Source organism: Nanorana parkeri, unplaced genomic scaffold, assembly GCF_000935625.1.
Source record: "Nanorana parkeri isolate BGI_ZX_2015 unplaced genomic scaffold, ASM93562v1 scaffold191, whole genome shotgun sequence".
Taxonomy (NCBI): domain Eukaryota; kingdom Metazoa; phylum Chordata; class Amphibia; order Anura; family Dicroglossidae; genus Nanorana; species Nanorana parkeri.
Genome location: NW_017306459.1, coordinates 282,073 through 300,627, shown reverse-complemented (window position 1 = coordinate 300,627; position 18,555 = coordinate 282,073). Strand labels below are relative to the sequence as shown.

The following is an 18,555-nucleotide window of genomic DNA, read 5'->3' as shown; positions in this document are numbered from 1 at the left end:
GTGAATTTCTTTCACATGGAAACATTTTTACTTTTTTGCTTTTCTGTGAACAGCCCAGTCCATGGGCACCTTACTAATGTTAGGTTTAAATTGATTCTGTCGATGCCATTTTAATTTTGCAAACATTGGTACTTTCTCTTTAGTAAATCAGGTAAATTGTGTGCTATAGCTAGATTCTGTGCAGATCCCACAGATCCAAATCTTGAACCCAGCTTCCTTTTACACTACAGAACAATAACTTTATGGAGCATTATTTACTTATTTAAATAGGAAACTGCTTCCACCACAATGAAACACAAAAACGCAAAAACAGATAAGCTGCTATCTATTTGATATATTTACTCACTGTTGTGTTTGCCTACAGCTCTCCTTTAACATTAATTTTGTCATTTAAGGTCTAAAACAATAAAGTTGTGCAATGTTATATGTGAACTATCCAGCAGACTATTTTTTTTTCTTTACATTTACATTTTTATTTACAATGTGAATTCGTAATTTCTCATTGTTATTGTACATTTTTCATGTTTGACAACTTGTAAAACCCAATAAAAGCTTTTTGAAAAAAAATTAATACAAATTAAGCGGTCACTAATGTTACATTGGTAAATGTATTTAATGAATGGCCTAGATGTAACCCAGAAACTGTGCTCTGAAATGTTACAATAGCCTTTTCCCACAACCCACAAAGCATGCATTACCTCATCTTGTTGTGAATTTAAGAGCTGAAGTTTCATGTGCTTCATGTAAGCCATGGTTATTGGCATGTTGTAGTCGATCATACTTGTCACCAGTGTTGGAGGCTTCCCATTATCTGTAAAGGAAATAGAAATTACATTAATTTATCACTTTCTGGTAATGTAAGTCTGCTTGATAGATAGGACAAATTACTGATTTGCGCAGAGCATGATTTAAAGTTTATCTAAAGTGTATCTAAACCCAAAACCATTTCTAAGTTTTGGAAGGAGTGTGGAAGTGTTAGAATCTTTTCAGGTTTCCCCTTCTGTTATTAACAGAGCAGTTAGGACAAATTAGTTGCTTTTATTTTTTGCTTGATAACTTGAATGTGTGCTGGGGACTAGGGATGAGCTTAAGTTCAGTCCGAACTTGAGTTCATCAGAACCTGCAAAGAAGCTGTCAGTGCCGGACTGATCAGCTATGGCCAGTGCATTCCCTGGCCTGCAACTACACATAAACAAAGGGTGGGGGTAGAATGACACTGACCTAATAAAGCCATGTGACCATATAAGGTCAATGATGTCAATAGCATCCCTTTGTTTACATGCAACTGCTGGGCAGGGAATGCACTGGCTGCAGCTGATTGGGACAGCACTGACAGCTTCCTGACAGCCAAACCATCCCTACTGGAGACCTACATTGCACTGTTTTGTATATTGCCCTGACCATGTGCACCTTTCTTTTTTTACTAGTTTTAAACAGATCAATGCAGCAGCCATATTTGCTTTTTTGGATTCGATGCAGGCACACACTGTATGTTCTGCACAGGCAACGTCTAGATTTCTTGTGTGTGGCGGTACCTTTAAGAAAGAAATGGCTGCCTCCAGGTGAGCCCGCTCTGTGTTTGTGCATTTCTATATGTGTCCCATAGTCAGATAGTTTAGAATTAGGGACCACACTTATGATGTGGCAGTGTGGCTTCCACATGTCTGCAACAAAAACCTCTGAGTTGTTGGAACAGTTTAGTTAGTTTTTTGCTGGTCAGCTGGATAGTGTGCTGGCTAGCTCTTTGTAAGGTGTTCATTGCTGTATGCGACCCTCTCTGTTTGTCTGGGTGACCATTGTCTGATGTCATCAGAACAGAAATAGAGGGAGATTTTATTAATAAGGACACTTGTTTTGGGGACAAGTTTTAGAACCGCCCCTTGTATTGCTGTCTTCGCCCTTGTCAGGGAGCGTTTCCATCATTTCCCAACCTGCTCATAAGGAATGAGGAGTAAACGGAGTGATGCAGGGGTTGGAGATTTCAAGGAAGCATTGCTTTGGACATGCTCCAGGTTCTGCTGAAAATTTCCTTCTGGGTGGGCATGACCTAGTTTTGCATTGCTTTAGGTGATTGTTCAAGGGGGAGGGATGAGGTAAGCTGTCACCAGCTACAGTGTTATTTATTGACTTACATGCCAATTGCACTTCAACAGCGCTAACAGCCAACCATCTATTTTTTGGCATCCTGTACTAAGCTCATGAACAGTGGTCCCTATATTGAATAAGCACATACATAACTGTTATGTTGGTAAATAGTCTTCATTGTAATGTGTTGTAAAGACATCTCATATGGATGGCATGTGCTTGCTGGACAAGTTAGACCTCTCAACCTGTAAAGCATTTGGGTCACTTTCAATCATTGACCATTGCCCTCACAGTACCTTTGTGATCAGCTCCATCCGGATTTAAGTGCATTCGTTTCTGACACTCTGAGCAGCTCATTAGGAATCTTGTCACTGCTTCTCTGGGAAGGAAGGCATATGTCTCTGATATCTAAAACAAACAGAAAAAAAGCATTCACTATGTGAGAATACAAGCAATCTTTGTCATATGTAAGAGTGAAGCTAACTTTACAACTGTTAGAGAAAAATTATTTATTATGCTAACATTTACCATACAATTGCATACACATGAAACTGTATGTCTACCTGTCAGCCCTGCATTAATGCTCCTTGCTGTACTACAGAAAACCTTCCTGTTATTTATGAAGAGGAGACGTGGGAAAAGTTATCTGTGGTCCAACAGAGGAGAACACTGCTTGTTGTCAGGAATCTTCCTGTGTGACATATCAGGCACTAGACCGACCCAACAGATCCTGTGTTTTTTCAGAACCTGAAAGAGACCCTGTGACTTCCTGCAAAAGTAGAGGGATTCTTCTCATGTCTCTGGCAGCCTGTGTCTCCTACCTTTCCTGTATTGCAGCCTCTTTAAAGGGTATCTATGGTCAGAAACTAAAAATAAATATGTATTTCTATATATAATTTCCATAAGTTCTATCCCACTAATAATAACTACTACAATCTAGAAGTTTCTAGAAGTTTGTAAACTTACTTATCGAAGATGCCCATAGGATGTACTTCCTCAATGCAGTGACACAATTTTCACTTAGCCCTGTGAATTTGCACTTTCTAGGGTCGTAACTCTCACAAAGCCTGCCTTTCGAATTACAATTCAACATCTGAACAATGTAACATTACCATTGCTAGCTGAAAGCAATTCATAATGGGATATGTAGTCTTGAGATTACATCACATCGAGAAGCAGGCAAAGAGATGCAAAGGACACTGGGAATCCAGAAAGGTATTGAAAGCGTTAAAGTGACATTAAAGTTAAGGCAGCACTCACGTAAGCTTTGATTGCATTATAAAAAACAACTATAATATGTATTTCTAATACAATGCTGATGATATAACAGAATAGTATATGCTGGGACTTTATAGCTCCTTTAATTGCCTTCTACATTAGACAGGAGTTTTGAATGTCTGTGTCCCTCACCACATGCTATGATTCCTTCCTTAGGACCCCTACACCACTGCTACGTCCTGGAAGCATCAAATGTCGAAAACGATATAGGAGTCTGCAGCCCTGGAACAGAGATGAGGTAGGAGACATGAGCTGCCAGAGAGGTGACTATAATCCCTCTTCTCTTGCTGGGGAGTGTCGGTTTAATTCATTTAGAGACCTGCCAGAATCCATTTATTATGATTGATTGTAAAATGGCTGAAGAGAGAGAGGAGCCTGATCTGCCTGAAGATTTCAGAAATATCCTGTGACCTTTTTCTTAGGACTGACGAATGTGGAGAGAATCTGTCATGCTGCAGGCTCTTCTCAGTCAGTCCCACAGGAAAACCGCCTGGGCAGCAGCTGCTGACTTGCTAATAGCTCAACAGACAGTGGCACCCTGTTTGTATTTCCGTGAGAGCTGCATACGCAAACCTCTATTGAAGGATTGAGTAGGATGAACTATATTTCTGAAAATGCTAGTTATCTGGCTCTCATGCAGAGGCAGTAACTTCACTGTTTTCTGAGTCACTAACCCAGAAAAACCATGCAGATCAAGAGTTCTGACTTAACCTGTACTTTTCTTGCTGCATGTTTATAAAAAAAAAAATAAAGACAGAGAGTAACTTGCATTTTCAGGATGTCAGGAAAGGCAGCCTTCATAGTTCTCACAGCACAGCAGGGGTGGGCAACTCCGGCTGTCCAGCTGTGCTTTAACTACAAATCCCATCAGTCTTGCAACTCATCATGGGACCTTGAAGGTCCACAAGAGGCGGGGGGAAAAAGGGAAGCATCAAAACGCGGCAAAAAAAACACATCAGAGCGTTTGCAGAAATGCATCCTGATTTGGTCTGGAGATGGTGTCAACAAGCTCTTAGGGCATGCCAACTATCAAGGTTGCCAGTGTGCTTATTTAAGCTATCAAATAAACTTTCAAGCTCTCAAGTGGCTTGTTTCACAGCTGATCACATGTGTATCACCATGGAAACTGCAATCCAAATAAAGGCTATGCTGACACCTTCCTTGGCTGTAAGGGATAGAGGTTTGTAGTTCTGCTCTGAGACCTAAAGGTTTTCTCCCTGTTTAGTTGGAACAGTGCTCCAATTCTGCTTAGAGTGCCAGTACAACCTGCTTGGTGCTTTCCCAGGTAAAGTATAGGGCACATTTAATCCCTGGAACTCATACTTAACAACCAGTGAAGCCGACAGAGTAGAAGCCTGATGGGGATGCCGAAGGACTAGTTCCCCTTCAGGTCCAATTGCTACTGAATGACAGCAGGTGGGTGGATTTCATAGCCAATAGCAAGCTGTCTTTATCCAAGTGAAATTCCTCCCTGACCTTTCCAAATATTGACAGTATGAAGAAATAAGTACAAGGTATCATCGAAGTAAAATGTATACAAACAATGGCATTAATAAAAAAATAAATAAAAGCAGATTTTAAGTGAAATATGTGTTTACAGCTGGAACATTGTTCTGCACAATACTGTACACAAATATTTTACATGTTAAATCATCCAGCATATATATATAAAATTACGTATTCATTTAAGTACCTTTAAAAGATACCACAAAAAAAGTAGTGAAATATAGTTCTTTTTTTAAAAGCTTGGCTTGAATGAGCCACACTTAACCTTGAATAAGAGCAACACTAGCTGCTGTCAGGAAGAAATCCAAAGTGATTTTTGCGAACATGGCGGATGTCAGAACATTAGATTATGGTCACATGCCAATTGTGTAAGCAGGCATCCTGCGAGGCTTTTGTCTAAGCAGCATTACCAGAGCTTTGTTTCCTACCTTGACCTGATTGCATCCTAAAGAAAACAAATACTTTGTGCAGCTTTCAGCGCTTCCAGCAAGTTTGCTGTTAAAACTCGGAATTTATATTCAAAATTATTTATGACTTTTAACTCCAACCACTTACTGGAATCCGCAGTTATACCTACTTACTTATGGAATCAATATGAAATATTTGTATGCCCAGATCAAGTAATACCTACTTAAGTGTGTATTACTAAGCAGATTGCAGTGGTACTAACATACTGTGCAAACCCAACAGGAAAAATGGTGGCATCATCCATAGCAGGCATTCACTTATTCACTATATTTTCTAATCTGCATTGAAAAAAGGCTGCTAGAGTATTATTGGCTGTAATGGGTAAATATGGCCATATAATACCACATATACAGTGGCGTAACTACTGCCATAGCGACCCTGGGAATCAGGAGGCTGGTGCCCGGCTGTGGAGAAGGGGCCCGGGCCCTGGTGGCAGTGGAGGAGGAGGCCAGGGTCTGGCGGCGGCAGCTGTGGCGGTGGAGCAGTAAGCCAGGGCCGGGCAGTGGCAGCTGCTGCAGCAGCGGAGGAGGCCAGGGCCTGGCAGCGGCAGCAGTGAAGGAGAAGGCCGGGGCCCAGCAGTGCCAGTAGAGGAGGAGGCCGGGGCCTGGCAGCGAGCAACTCGGGGCTTTCAGGTAAGAAGCATGCAGGGAAAGGGACTCTCAACCAGCCCACCTGAGACCCTGCAGAACCCACCATAGAGAGTCTAGGCTTTCAGGTGGGCTCTGCAGGGTCACTCTCAGGTGGGCTGTGTGGGGTTTCACATGGGCTCTGTAGGGTCTCTGGTATGTGATGGGTCTCGGGTGGGCTGTGCAAGGTCTCAGGTGGGCTGTGCGGGGGTCTATGGTTGGCTCGGCAGCAGTGAGCAGCGGAGTGATCTGTTCTTCAGCTCTGACGTCAGAGCCAGCAGGAGCAGAGCCGCAGAGATGGAGCCGGCGCAGACATGAGAATGTGTTCTGGAGGTAGGTAATTGCAAACAAATTAGGAATGTTCACTGATAACTGAGTATTATGTGATGGATTAAAAAAGACGCTATAACAAGCAATCCGAAGCACAAAATACTGCTGTTTCAGCAACACCCATTAGGGTTTTCCTTTCCTCCAATAAATATGAGGCCAATCATAAATAGACAAGTAAGTCTAGCTACACATCTGCAGATCATATTTAGACCATTGGGCAGGTTTGCTGGCCAGTTGTTAACCCAGGTACTGTCCATATCATATCTCCAGCCAGATTCATCAAATAATAACTATGGCATATGGAGCTGTATTATCACATGGGCATATTTTATTTGTGCAAATATGTTATTGCTATGCTTTATGCTGTGTATTTGTTTGAAATCATTTACCCTGTCTGTATTGTGCTGGAAGGTTTCATTATCGCTTGTGAAATAGAGAAGCAGGACTGCCTGTCCTAACAAAGGGTTAAAGCCCTGAAATTGACTGACATTGTATGTTAATAAAGGGGTCTACCAGTCTGTTCTTAGTCTTTCTATTAGGACAGTGAGAGAGGAGCTTACAAAGGCCTGCAACTCAAACACATCTAAAAGGTAATGTGTGCTGACGATGCACATTACTCAGGGGGTGGGGGGTGGTGTTGGCGGTCAGGGGGCGGAGTACAGTACTTGTGTCTGGCATCCTGCCCAAATCATTGACATCACTGGTTGCCAGGAACTAGGCAGGATGCCAGCCGGAGTGTCCTGCTCAGCTCCTTACCAACTAGTGATGAGCTGAGCAGGACGCCGGCCAAAGTGTCACAGGTTGCTAAAAGCTCTTAGCAACCTGGGGTGCTCTGGCTGGAAAGGAGACGGCAGGAGAAGGGTAGTCTTTTTTTAACTGAAAATAGGCTATAAAATGTATAAAACTAATCAACCAATGTCGGAGCAGATACCGACCTCTCTGTTTTGTAAAGTGACCACACTGTGCTCTGATTCATGTAGCAGTGTATAATACTTGGCGTGAAATTCCTTGCAGCATGCAGCAGAGGTGCAGCTGTGAGAAAGTTAACAAGGGGCAGCAATTTCACAGCTATTTCAGCACATTTGCACAGGCAGATGGAAATTATACCTTGCCGTGCAGGTCAGCAGCTTTATCTAACTCAGGCTTTCAATGAATTGCTTTCCAATTTTGCTTCCTATTCTTCTTTTTGAAGGGAGGATAATCAGAACACAAGGACTTTACTTTTTAAATCAAATGTCAGACTCAGCTTTTCAGTTGAATGCATGAATTAATTAACTAGCATTACTCAATCTGCATCGCTCCCGGTCCCATAGAACGGGGAGGGGATCGATGAACGGAAGTTCGTCGACCTCCTCCCCAGCTCCTCGTGGACACAAAGATCGCCGGTCCCGGGCCCGTAGGAGGGGCAACGGAGCCCGGGAAGCACGGCGGGGGTGTCCGGCGGGGGGGGCGGCCCCTTCTTCGGGACGCAGAAGCGATCTGGCGACAGGTAAGTCGCCAGGATCGCTTCTGTTGTAAAGCCGACAGTCGGCTCTACAAGTTTAAACAGAGTCCCGGCGGCAAAAGTCGCCGGGAGTCTGTTTAAACAGCCCCGATGCTGGCGACGTACACTGTACGTCGTCAGTCACGAAGGGGTTAAATCACTAGGAGCGTATGAGCTAGATGGATTTATGTTTTTTCATCTCTCTTTTTAATTTTATCAAATGTGTATGTATTAAGGGTTATATGTTTACTTCCATATTCAAATTATGTTGACATAAGGAGTCTGAGGAGGTGAGCATTCCACTCTGAACAATAAACTTTATTGAACGCCACATTATGATAAAGTCTAAGCTGGAACGTATGTTGACATAGAGTTGTCTGTGAAATGCTGTAGACCTAATGTATCAACAATTTTTTTAACTTGCCCTGAAATTTTGAATTAGATTGGTGGCTGTAGGGAAATAATTCCAGATCCCAATAAGGGAACATTTATCCATTAGGCCCTCTGTGTTATATTAAACAAATACCCCTTGGTTGCTCCAAGACAGTGCAATGGTTTATATCAAACATTGCTACAATCACTGTGGGTAAAACCAGAAGCATACAACGTAGCCTATACCATACGTTTCTAATTGATACTCATCAAGCAATCTGCTACAAGCCTATTGTGAGAGGTAAAACAATAACGTACAAGCGTAAAGTTGTCATCCCCATGATAGCCTCCCCCTTGGATTCTTGTACAGCTTGCACAAATTCACCAGAAACTGAACAGAATTCTGCAACCCCGAGTCTGGCTCGGGGTTACCGCTCCTAGCATGGAAAATTCACCCCGAGCCAGACTCGGGATTACCGCCAGGGAGGTTAAAGTGATATTAAAGGCATTTTCCCCCTACAATGCTGCTATAATTACTTACCTTATTTGATGCCTCTTGATGCGGTCATCATGTTTATCACACACGTTTCCGACAGTCCCTCCAGCACAGGTGCCGGTCTCTGATCCAACGCAGACTCCTTGTGTCCCATGTTGTCTGTCCGATGTGCGTGCTCCCAGCTGCCTGGCTGCATCCATTCACTTTAATTCTCTTTTCTCCCCCTCCCCTCTACTGCACATGTGTCCGCACACTTCCTCCTTAAAGGAGAACTATGAGATGAGTGATTTCCACTCACCTCATAGTTCTAGCCGACCTGTGACAATGAGACTGTCACAGGTCGGCTCAGTAGATCGGGAGGTGAGCGAACAGATACCGGCGTTTGCTCACCTCTCGATCCTGTCACAGCTCTCTGCCGTGACAGGGGAGGGGCTGGATTCCCCCCTCCCCGCTCTGATCCGCCAGCACTGACTGGCGGAACGGACGGGGGAGGGGGCGGGTACAGCTGGCTCTGCCTCTAGATAGGCAGAGCCAGCTGTCACTCACGCAGCTGGGCGGATCTTGACAGCGATGTTGGGATCCGCTCCGGCGTCTCAGTATACCGCGAGCTGTAGCTGGAGCTTAGGGTAACGGGAGGACGCTAGTTTGTGTCCTCCCGTTACCCTAAGGAGAACTATGGGGAAAAACACTGACCCCCATAGTTCTCCTTTAACAGATGTAAATCATGGGGCATATACTGTATCTATTGCTTGGTAGCAGTAAATATATGCCAAAAAAGAAGAGACTTTAATTCTACTTTAAAGTACAATCAAAGGCTCCTGTATGACAGTCCAAATAAGTACCAAATCAGTTACTATCTGGTGCACAAACCTCATAAAGTAAACAAAACACTTTCTTTCCTTCCCATGACTGAGCTAAATCCTCTTTCATTTGTATCTCACATGCTCCCCTTCCCAGACACTACAGCTCACAGAAGGATGGTTTCAGCAAAAGGCGCAGTCGATCTATCCAGAAAGCTGTGAGCAGGAATAGGTTTGGCCAGGTACTAATTGACAATCTACAGACTTGTGATTCAGCAGGAACAATACTGGATAGCCAGCTCCCCCTGCAACCTTTTTTTATCCCATTAAATTGTAAGCAGACACAGCCTACATGAGAGTGAACACTCTGCTCTGAATTCAGGAGCAGTGCAGCATTGTTGCCCCACTATCACAGGAAGCTGTATTAGGTGCACTTCCCTGGCAGGAATAACACGTATTTGTGGGACTTCACAGGGGGACCAAGAGAAAACTGTAAGAGCAGATTATAATGAAGGCTGCAGCACATATCTTTTTAATGGTAGGCCCTAGTTCTACTTTAACAACTGCAAGTAAGATTAGTTTCTAAGACCATGATGGCCCCACAGTATCATAAGTTGTCATGGTGCACCTGCCTGTGTTCTAGCAACCAATGACGCTGTGCGGCTCAGCCACCAGTCAGCCAGTGACAATGTGTGGGATGACACAGACTGAGGTTCAGCAAATGGGCGAACTGGGCAAATCAATTGGCCGTCCGAACTGCAAATTCATGGTCAACCCACACCTGAAGCTCATCCCTATTCCTGTTCTATGGTGACAACACTCACTCACAGTAATGTATCTATGGAGAAACAGTGAGGTGAGATTTATCAAAACTGGAGCAAAAAAAAATCTGGAGCAGCTGGGCACGGCAACCAATCAGCTTCTTTCTTTCATTTTCAAATCTCAGCTGGACAAACTGAAGAGAGAAGCTGATTGGTTGCCAGGCACAGCTGCTCCAGATTCTGTCTGCTCCAGGTTTGATAAATTCCCCTCCAGTGTGTTTTGTAGTCCACAGAGAGAACTGGGTGCACTGTTAACAGCAAACAGTCAGCTGAGGCAGAGAACACAGGAAGTTATCTGCTGACAAGATTTCTGAATCAACAGGCATTTTTCTCCACTTATCAAACAGATATAACAAAACCCTTCCAATGGTATAAATATATACAGGGTAACAGGAAAAAGTTCATTGTTAGGCCTTGCTCACACCAGAACTGCGTGCGTCTGCGCAGCTGGGATGAGGGGGATGTACAAGCGTATGGCCGCGTGCTCCCATAGAGAAGGACGGGGGCTGCGTACTAATCACACGAAGCTGTACGTGCCGGCCGTTTCTAGTGTGAATGAGGCCTTAATGTTTTCAGATAATATTGGCCAAAACATTAGGAGTCATACCGCCCTTTGAGGAGGTTTTTTGTTTTTCATTTCCTAGTCTGATGTGTTGGGTGGAGACCGCCATTTGACCTCCTGGATACGCGTATGTTTTCTAGCAAGGTTATGATTTTCTGAGTGTTTAGTAGTGACCTTTTTAGTAGAGACATTTAGACCTCCATATTCATGTATTTATTTTCAAATAATATTGGCCAAAACATAATTTTTTTACAAGCTTTTACTAGTTGACTTTAAGTTCAAAGCTCTCAGCTATGACATTTCTCCTAAGAAAGTAGAGCACGCTTTTACAAGTGAGGATCACAAAACCTAATAATAGAAAGGCTTTATTTTGTCATTTTATTGTGACATGGACTCTGCTGTGTCAGTAAGCATCACTTCATTCCCCCCCATAGGTAGGAACAAGGACTGCAAACAAGAAAACAAATCTCTAGCCATATATCAAGTAGGATAAGAGCCCATTGTTTAAAATAATGTAATACGTAATGTACAACTGCACTACAGAAAATGCCTTGTGTAGTGTATTCTTATTGGTGGGGTAAAAATCAAGACTGGTGTTCCGTGCACAACTGACCGCTCTAAATACAAACATTCAGCTGCACACACTAAATGAATCAAAGCTCACTATTGACCTAATAAATGAACTTGCACGATATTCTAATTATTCGAGTTTCACCTGTATAGTCTTAAAAGAAGAATTCTGGGCAACATCTTTATTAATAGAGAACTATGAGGTAAGTGTTTTTCCCCGTAGTCCTCTTTAGGGTCACGGGAGGACATATACTAATCTCCTCCCGTGAACCAAAGCTCAGTATATAGAGAGCTAAAGCCTGCAATATACTGAGAGCGCCGCAGCCGGGACGGATCCCGACAATACTGTCGAGATCCACCCAGCTGCATGATTGACAGCGGGTTCTGCCTATCTAGAGGCAGAGCCAGCTGTACCCGCCCCCTCCCCCGTTCGTTCCTTCACTCAGTGCTGGAGGATCGGAGAAGGAAGGGGGGAATCCCTGCGGGGAGCAGTGACTGACAATCACAGCTCACTGCAGGGAGAGGATCGGGAAGTGAGCAGATGGCGGCATGTTTCTGCTCAGTTCCCAATTGATAGAGCCGACATATGACAGCTTCTTTGTCACCGGTTGGCTATAACTATGAGGATGAGTGGAAATCACTCACCTCATAGTTCTCCTTTAACTCTTGCAGTGGGACTACCCCCGCACTTGAAGGGTTATCAGTGTTAGTTATGTCATTAGATGAAGCACTGAGATCTTGAGGAATGCTGAATTAAGTTTTACTTGCTTAGGAGAACATTCCATGTGAATACAGCATTATGCAGGAAAACTTCCTGTGTATCATAGATAAGCATGCATAAAGAAAACTAACATTGCACTAAAGCGTCATCTGCAGCTCAAAAGACAAATTATCAGTATATGCTGTTGCATTTCCAACAAACTGCTTGTTTGTATTTAGGTGCTAAAATAAAAAGAGTTATACTCACTTGAACCTCGGCGCCAGCTTGCTCTTAGACTGCTCCTTCCAGCTGTGCTCCCCTTCCGCTGCAGCGGTCTCAGGATCCTCAACAGTGTATTGGACGTGAGGATGCCATCGCTGCAGTGTAGGAGGAGACAGGCTGGAGGGAGCACTGTGACAGCTGGCCGGCTAAGAGATTCTGGTATAACTTTTTAATTTCAATCCCTAGACACAATCGAGCAGTTAACCCTTGGAGTGCGAGGGTAGCCCCACTGCAAAGGTTAATAAAAATGTCGCCCAGAGTTTGTGTTTGCATATTTTTTTAATTTTTTGTTATATATGAATTGTGTGTATAGGGTTTTATTTTGCATGTTTTTGGTTTATATTTTGTGTTTAATTGGGGGAAAGCACGGCTTCTTTTGTTAGTGGTGCTGTTGTGTTTGATTTTTAACTTTGGCTTTTCTAATACAAATTGTTCAAACTGAAATTGCCCAGATAAAGTCGGCATGTGAATCCTTGGCTTAGGATCCATTACCATTGCAGAAATCTGACATTGATTGTGTTTCTAGGGATTACTTAAATCAGCAACATACCAGACCGAAAAGCAATGCAGTACATACATTTGTGCTCCTGTATTTTGTATTTGAAACACACAGGAATGTCAGTACAGACTGTGTTGTCTGCATAAAATCATTCCTACTGTATACATTAAATTGCCTACGAGTATCTATTAAAGACCCTGTTTACACCTGTGCGTTTTGAAGCGCTTCGGCATTTGCACAACTTTAATTTTTTTGCAGTTTGTTGCCGTTTCACTTTCACTTACAAGCTTCTCTCCCCCATCCACCATGTCACTGGGCCGTAAAAGAAGATGCAGCACACTCATAAGCTCATTTCTCTGTCACTCTGATCTCTTCTCCTATCCTCCACCTGACTGACTCCTTGTGCTGCTATCACCTCCCCCATTCTGAGCTTTACTGTACAGCAGACTGCAAGAGGCCGATACCAGGTAAATTCAGGTATTTACCCTGTTTGCATTTAAATAATTGACTTAAATAATGAATTAACTATTACACACCCACAATAATGTGCACCTTTTATATCTGCCTGGAGTGCAGCTTTAAGAATTATTGCGTTCTTATATCAGCTCCCTGCTAACAGGACAGAGGTGAGAATGCTGATTCATTGTCTAATGAGGAGGCTGGAAGTGGAGATGGCACTGCCGAGCCAAGAAGAGAAACTGCTTCACAACTATGAGGCCTGGTTCACACCTGAAATGCGCAAAACACAAAAGTCAATGCATTCCAATGTGAAACATTCAGACCTGTGCGATTGTACGTGCGGACAAAAACGAGCGTCGCGAGAAAAGGTACATGCGTGATTTTCTGGACTGTTGCTGCACGTTCTGATTGTGGTTGTAGTAGCGACTGTCTGAAAAACATGCTGAATTGCACACGCTCAGGTGTGAATGGAGCCTGAGTAGGGCCTGTCTGGTTGTTCAGTGACCAAGAGCTGATACATACAGATATTGTATATGTGTCTTAATTAAATTGTTTCTTTCTCAGCTGTTATTTAGGTGTGCATGGACTGCCATCTTGAATCATAAACTTTCATATTTCAAAGTTATCAGAGAACAAGGAAATAAGAGAGCACAGGCAGGAGTTACAGGTCATAGATGAGTAAATTAATGTATATCAGCAAGACTGTAAAAGCAAATCTCATATGGCCCCTGGGATACAAGATTGATCGACGCTGTAGTTTAGCATGTGTCTTTAACCTGAAAGCCATAAAAAACCTGCTGCAAGTTTGTGTAAAGATTTGATCAACTGTGTCCGCAGTGATAAAAGAACATATGATCCCTGTCATATGAAGCTGTTTCTGTTAATAGTATGATATCCATCGCTATGAGGTTATGAAGCCGAAGCACAACCGGAAGTTAGGTCCATTATATAGCACACAAATGACACTAATTACTGCTCATCTGTATGAAGGGATATTATAATGTTTTCTATGACTAGCTGAGAGTTGCAAGCTAGAAATAAGTTAAAGGAAAATGTGGATTATTTTCAGTGATTTTTGCAGTGTGAGTTAGGAAACGTTGGTGCCTCCATCAGGTGTTTACTAAAGTCTGTATACCCATAATTAACCCAGAAAATTCAAGACAGACAGGAAGTAATGAGAAATCATTCCAAATGGGCAATACAAACTGTTAAATGCTTGCTATTTTTTGTGGTAATGCAATAAAATTGGAGAGTTGTCAAATAGCCACTAGAGGGAGATTTGTATTTCACAAAAATCATGCAACCTCTCTGTTAACATACAAGATTATCCTGTAGTGAAACAGTTAATTCTTGTGGGACTAGCGATGCGGTCCATAATTACTCACCAGTTAAAGCAAGAAAAAGGAAACTTATAGAAAATACCTCTTCATGCACTGATCATGCAGTGTGTCATACAAGCATGAATATTTATTGATTGAGATTGGATAAGAATGCATGTACATGTCACCTGTAAGGTATAATAGGGGTAATTCCCAATCATCTGTAGCCTCACACAACAATTACTGAAAGGTGCAGTACATGCCTGAAGGTCATCAATGCCAAGGTCGGGTTTTAATTATTTCCTTTAAAGGAAGTAAAATATACTCTTCTCAATACTTAGAGCCAGTGCAACACTGCAGCTGTCACACGCCGGCTCTGTATACTGAAAGCTAAGCAATCATGTAACTGCTGATCGCTCAGCTCATGGTCTTCTCCCTGCAGAGTGGTGACTGTCAGTCACTGCTCCCCTCATGGATTCCCCCTCCCCTCTCTGTTTCTCCAGCACTGATTGGAGGGACAGATAGGGGAGGGGGTGGGCACAACTGGCTCTGGTTCTAGAGAGGCAGAGCCAACTGTCAATCAGGCAGCAGTGTGGATCCCAACAATATTGGCAGGATCATTCCAGGCCGCAGCGCAGCTCTGCATTGTCAGCAAATAGTGGGCAGTAGCTCGCTATATGCTGACTTTGGGTCACAGAAGTATATTAATAAATGTACACCTGTGACCCAAAAGAGAAGTAAAGCCAAAAAAAGGTTTGGGTTTACTTTTAAAAACATGTTTTTCCCTTTTTTTAATCTGTGTGGTTTTATCTTTCTACCCATTCAATAGACTTGCATTATAAGAAGGAGCAGTAAAGAAGAACCACAGAGCAGCAATGCAAAGCAGGGTATGCATATGTAATGTGAAAATACTGCTGATCCTATGTACATATTGTATTGCATTACTAACTGCACACAGAAACACGGTTTGTCAAAACAATACCATTATAAGCTTATGTCAAGTGATATTAAACCCTGTTTTTTTTTTACCTGCCCCATTTCATTAATAATTTGGAGGTTTCATACCATGGCCCCTCCCACCCTGTTTGCGGGTGCCTTCTTTGCCTAACTTGTTGCTAGTCAAAGACACCCTTAGCCAAGCTGTGTGCATCCAATGGAGCACACAGCACTTGACAGGCCATGCCCCTACTCCTGCTTCCTCCCTCCTTATAGCAATTTAAGAAGCAGCTGCAGCAGCGTATCGCTGCCCTGTCCTCACTGCCCTTGGGATCCCTCCTCTACAACCCAGAACTTCGGGGAAGCAGTCTTTACCTTAGGGCCCCTTTCACATGATCCAATCAGGAGGTGATCTGTGCACTGATCCCCTCCTGATTGGAGCAGATGTCACCCTTGTGACATCCGTGTTTGTGAAGTTTATTTCCCCATTTCGTGGAGGAAAAAACTGACATGATCTAAACCATGTTAGTGTATGGGCAGCTGGATCTAAATGGATGGGCCTCCGTTTACGTCCGGTTACCACCGATCCGGCACAATTAGGTCCGGCTAAACGCATCTCTGATCTGTTAGTTTTTTAGGACCTGGCCAAAACCAGGGGAAACCGGATGTATACAGATGCCCGTCTGTTTAGTCTTGGCTGCCCATACATTAACATCAGGCTTCCCATCAGGTCCGCTGGAAAAACTGACAGGTGGACCTAATCAGAAAGCCTGTGTGAAAGGGGACTAATGCCGAGAACGCATTAAGGTAAAAAAACATAGAGCCATTAGTACTCATCATTACATGTACTTATATAACTAAGAAACACTATAATGACTATACATAACCTTTAAACTTTTCTTCCTTATTCTTACTTTGAGCCGCGCTACCCTGGAAGCCCTAGTTATGAATAATAAGCATTACATTACATCAACTAAATATTCTCTTTGGGGTAGTCAGTCAGTGATTAGGTCATCTTTGTCTAAATAGCTATATTTAGCTGTGGTACCCTGCTATGAATTCCAGCCTCTATAAATGTTCCCCAATGAACAATAATCCTCGCTGCTGCAGGAGAATCTAATGACACATATCTGACAGATTCAATGCAATGGGAATTGTTGGGGAAACTTTTCAGTGATAGAATACTGCTGCAGTTGGCTGCAACTATATGTCTCCCTTTGCCCTCCACCAAAACTACATCAGCAATTTTGGAACTCCTCAAGAACCGGTCGAAATTCCCTCACTGGCTGCCGCTGTCAGCACCCTTTCCGCCGGCATTCCTCAATCAGCTGATCAAAGGAGCCAGTCGGAAAATCTTTGTATGAACAAAGCCGGCAGCCAGTAAATACAAAATACAAAAGAAATAGCGGGGCATTCCTCGATCAATGTGCTCGTAGTGTTGATGGAGGAATCTGCTCTATTTCTTTAGTTGAGCCTGCAGGTTGAACAAAAAAAATAGGGCAGTGCATGGCCAGATTTAGAGCAGCACACCATGTACTGGGGTTTCATTGAATAATTAGACTTGTTTTTTCTAGTACTAGCCAAACTTTATAGTAAACAGTTCAATTACCACCAATTTATTATTGCTCAACAATGGGGAAAAAAAATGTAGATTCCGATTATGACTCATACAAATCCGACTGTATCTCCACACTTCACATATTTCATTTTCAATATTTGTCTCAAGCTCTCGTGGAAAAATCATAATGAAATTAATAATATTAGGCTTCATCTACATAATTTTGATACCTTCTGTTTTACAATTCATGAAGTAACTTATGAGTAAGAAAAAAGCAAAATGATACATTTTCTGCAATAAATGGGATGCTGATTTCTTCCTCCAACTTATTCCACTCTAGATTTTGGAAAGTGGGTTTCAAGCTGTGATAACAGTAATGTGTCTTTGTAAATGCAAATTAATGTTGATAGTCAATTTGTTTAATTTAAAACTGATACAAGGCTTGGCTGTCCCCGATACCCAGCATTAGCAATCGAGTATATGACAACAAATGAGAAATTATGGTAATACTATTCACCCTCCACCTAATAAATGAATATGTTGAATATTTAAAGCTTTAAAATCACAGAAGTGAAACCTAAGCTGCCAGTAATGACAGGACAGATGCTGATCTGCCTTTGTAGAAGAAGCTGCACTGAAGCTGGAAGTATAAAACAAACAAAAAAAAAGGAGGAAAATACTTCTCATGACACCACACACAACTATTAAGGTTTGGGAAGAAAGCGGGACGAGGCTACTAATATCTATTTCGGTGTTTTAGGTAGAATAATATTTACTGCAAATATTTCTTTGTTTGCAATGCTGAACAGTGTTGAACAAAGAAAGACAATAAATAAAGCCAAAAAAATCTAATTCTACAGTTAATTGACTAGCTCAAGCTCTTGAAACATGTAGGTGTTCCTTGTCAAGCATGAACGCTTGTATTTTTGTTCTGAGCTAGCCAGCAAATTATATTGCTTCACCTCAACTTTTTGTTTCCCAATTATTATTGGTTTTATTTATTTTGCCTCTTAAAAATGTGAGTTGGAGAGCCAAAGGATCCTGTTCTATGTAGTGTTTGTGGCTAAACTCCAGGCAAACAGCTAAATACTCAAATACATACTAATTGAAATATATATACAGGGAGCTACCAAAAGATTTGAATTTCTGTCCATCAGTTTTGGGGTTTTTTCACTGCAGTATAGTAATAGGTCTGTCTCACAGCAGCACACACGTTAAAACATGCATTATGGGCATTGGTGCGCTGCAAAACCATTAATTTTTAATGACACCCCAATGCACCTTACCAATGTATCTGTATTGCAGTGCATCACAATACATGATAATGCACCCTTTTGGGTGTGTTTTAGTGTATTAGGCAATCCATTTAAATGAATAGGCTGCCTTAATGTAACCGCTACAGTGT

At 42.4% G+C, this 18,555-nt stretch overlaps 1 protein-coding gene across 3 annotated transcripts in view; it reads right to left on the bottom strand.

Moving 5' to 3' along the window:
- Nucleotides 1-18,555, bottom strand: part of NOL4 (nucleolar protein 4) — a 256,570-nt gene that overhangs the window by 94,276 nt on the left and 143,739 nt on the right. For all 3 annotated transcript variants that reach the window (XM_018555318.1, XM_018555320.1, XM_018555321.1), the window contains exons 3-4: nt 2,382-2,493; nt 699-811 (exon numbers count right to left, since the gene is read on the bottom strand). In XM_018555318.1, coding sequence (XP_018410820.1) covers nt 699-811; nt 2,382-2,493 — 225 coding nt within the window. The remainder of the gene's footprint in view (nt 1-698; nt 812-2,381; nt 2,494-18,555) is intronic.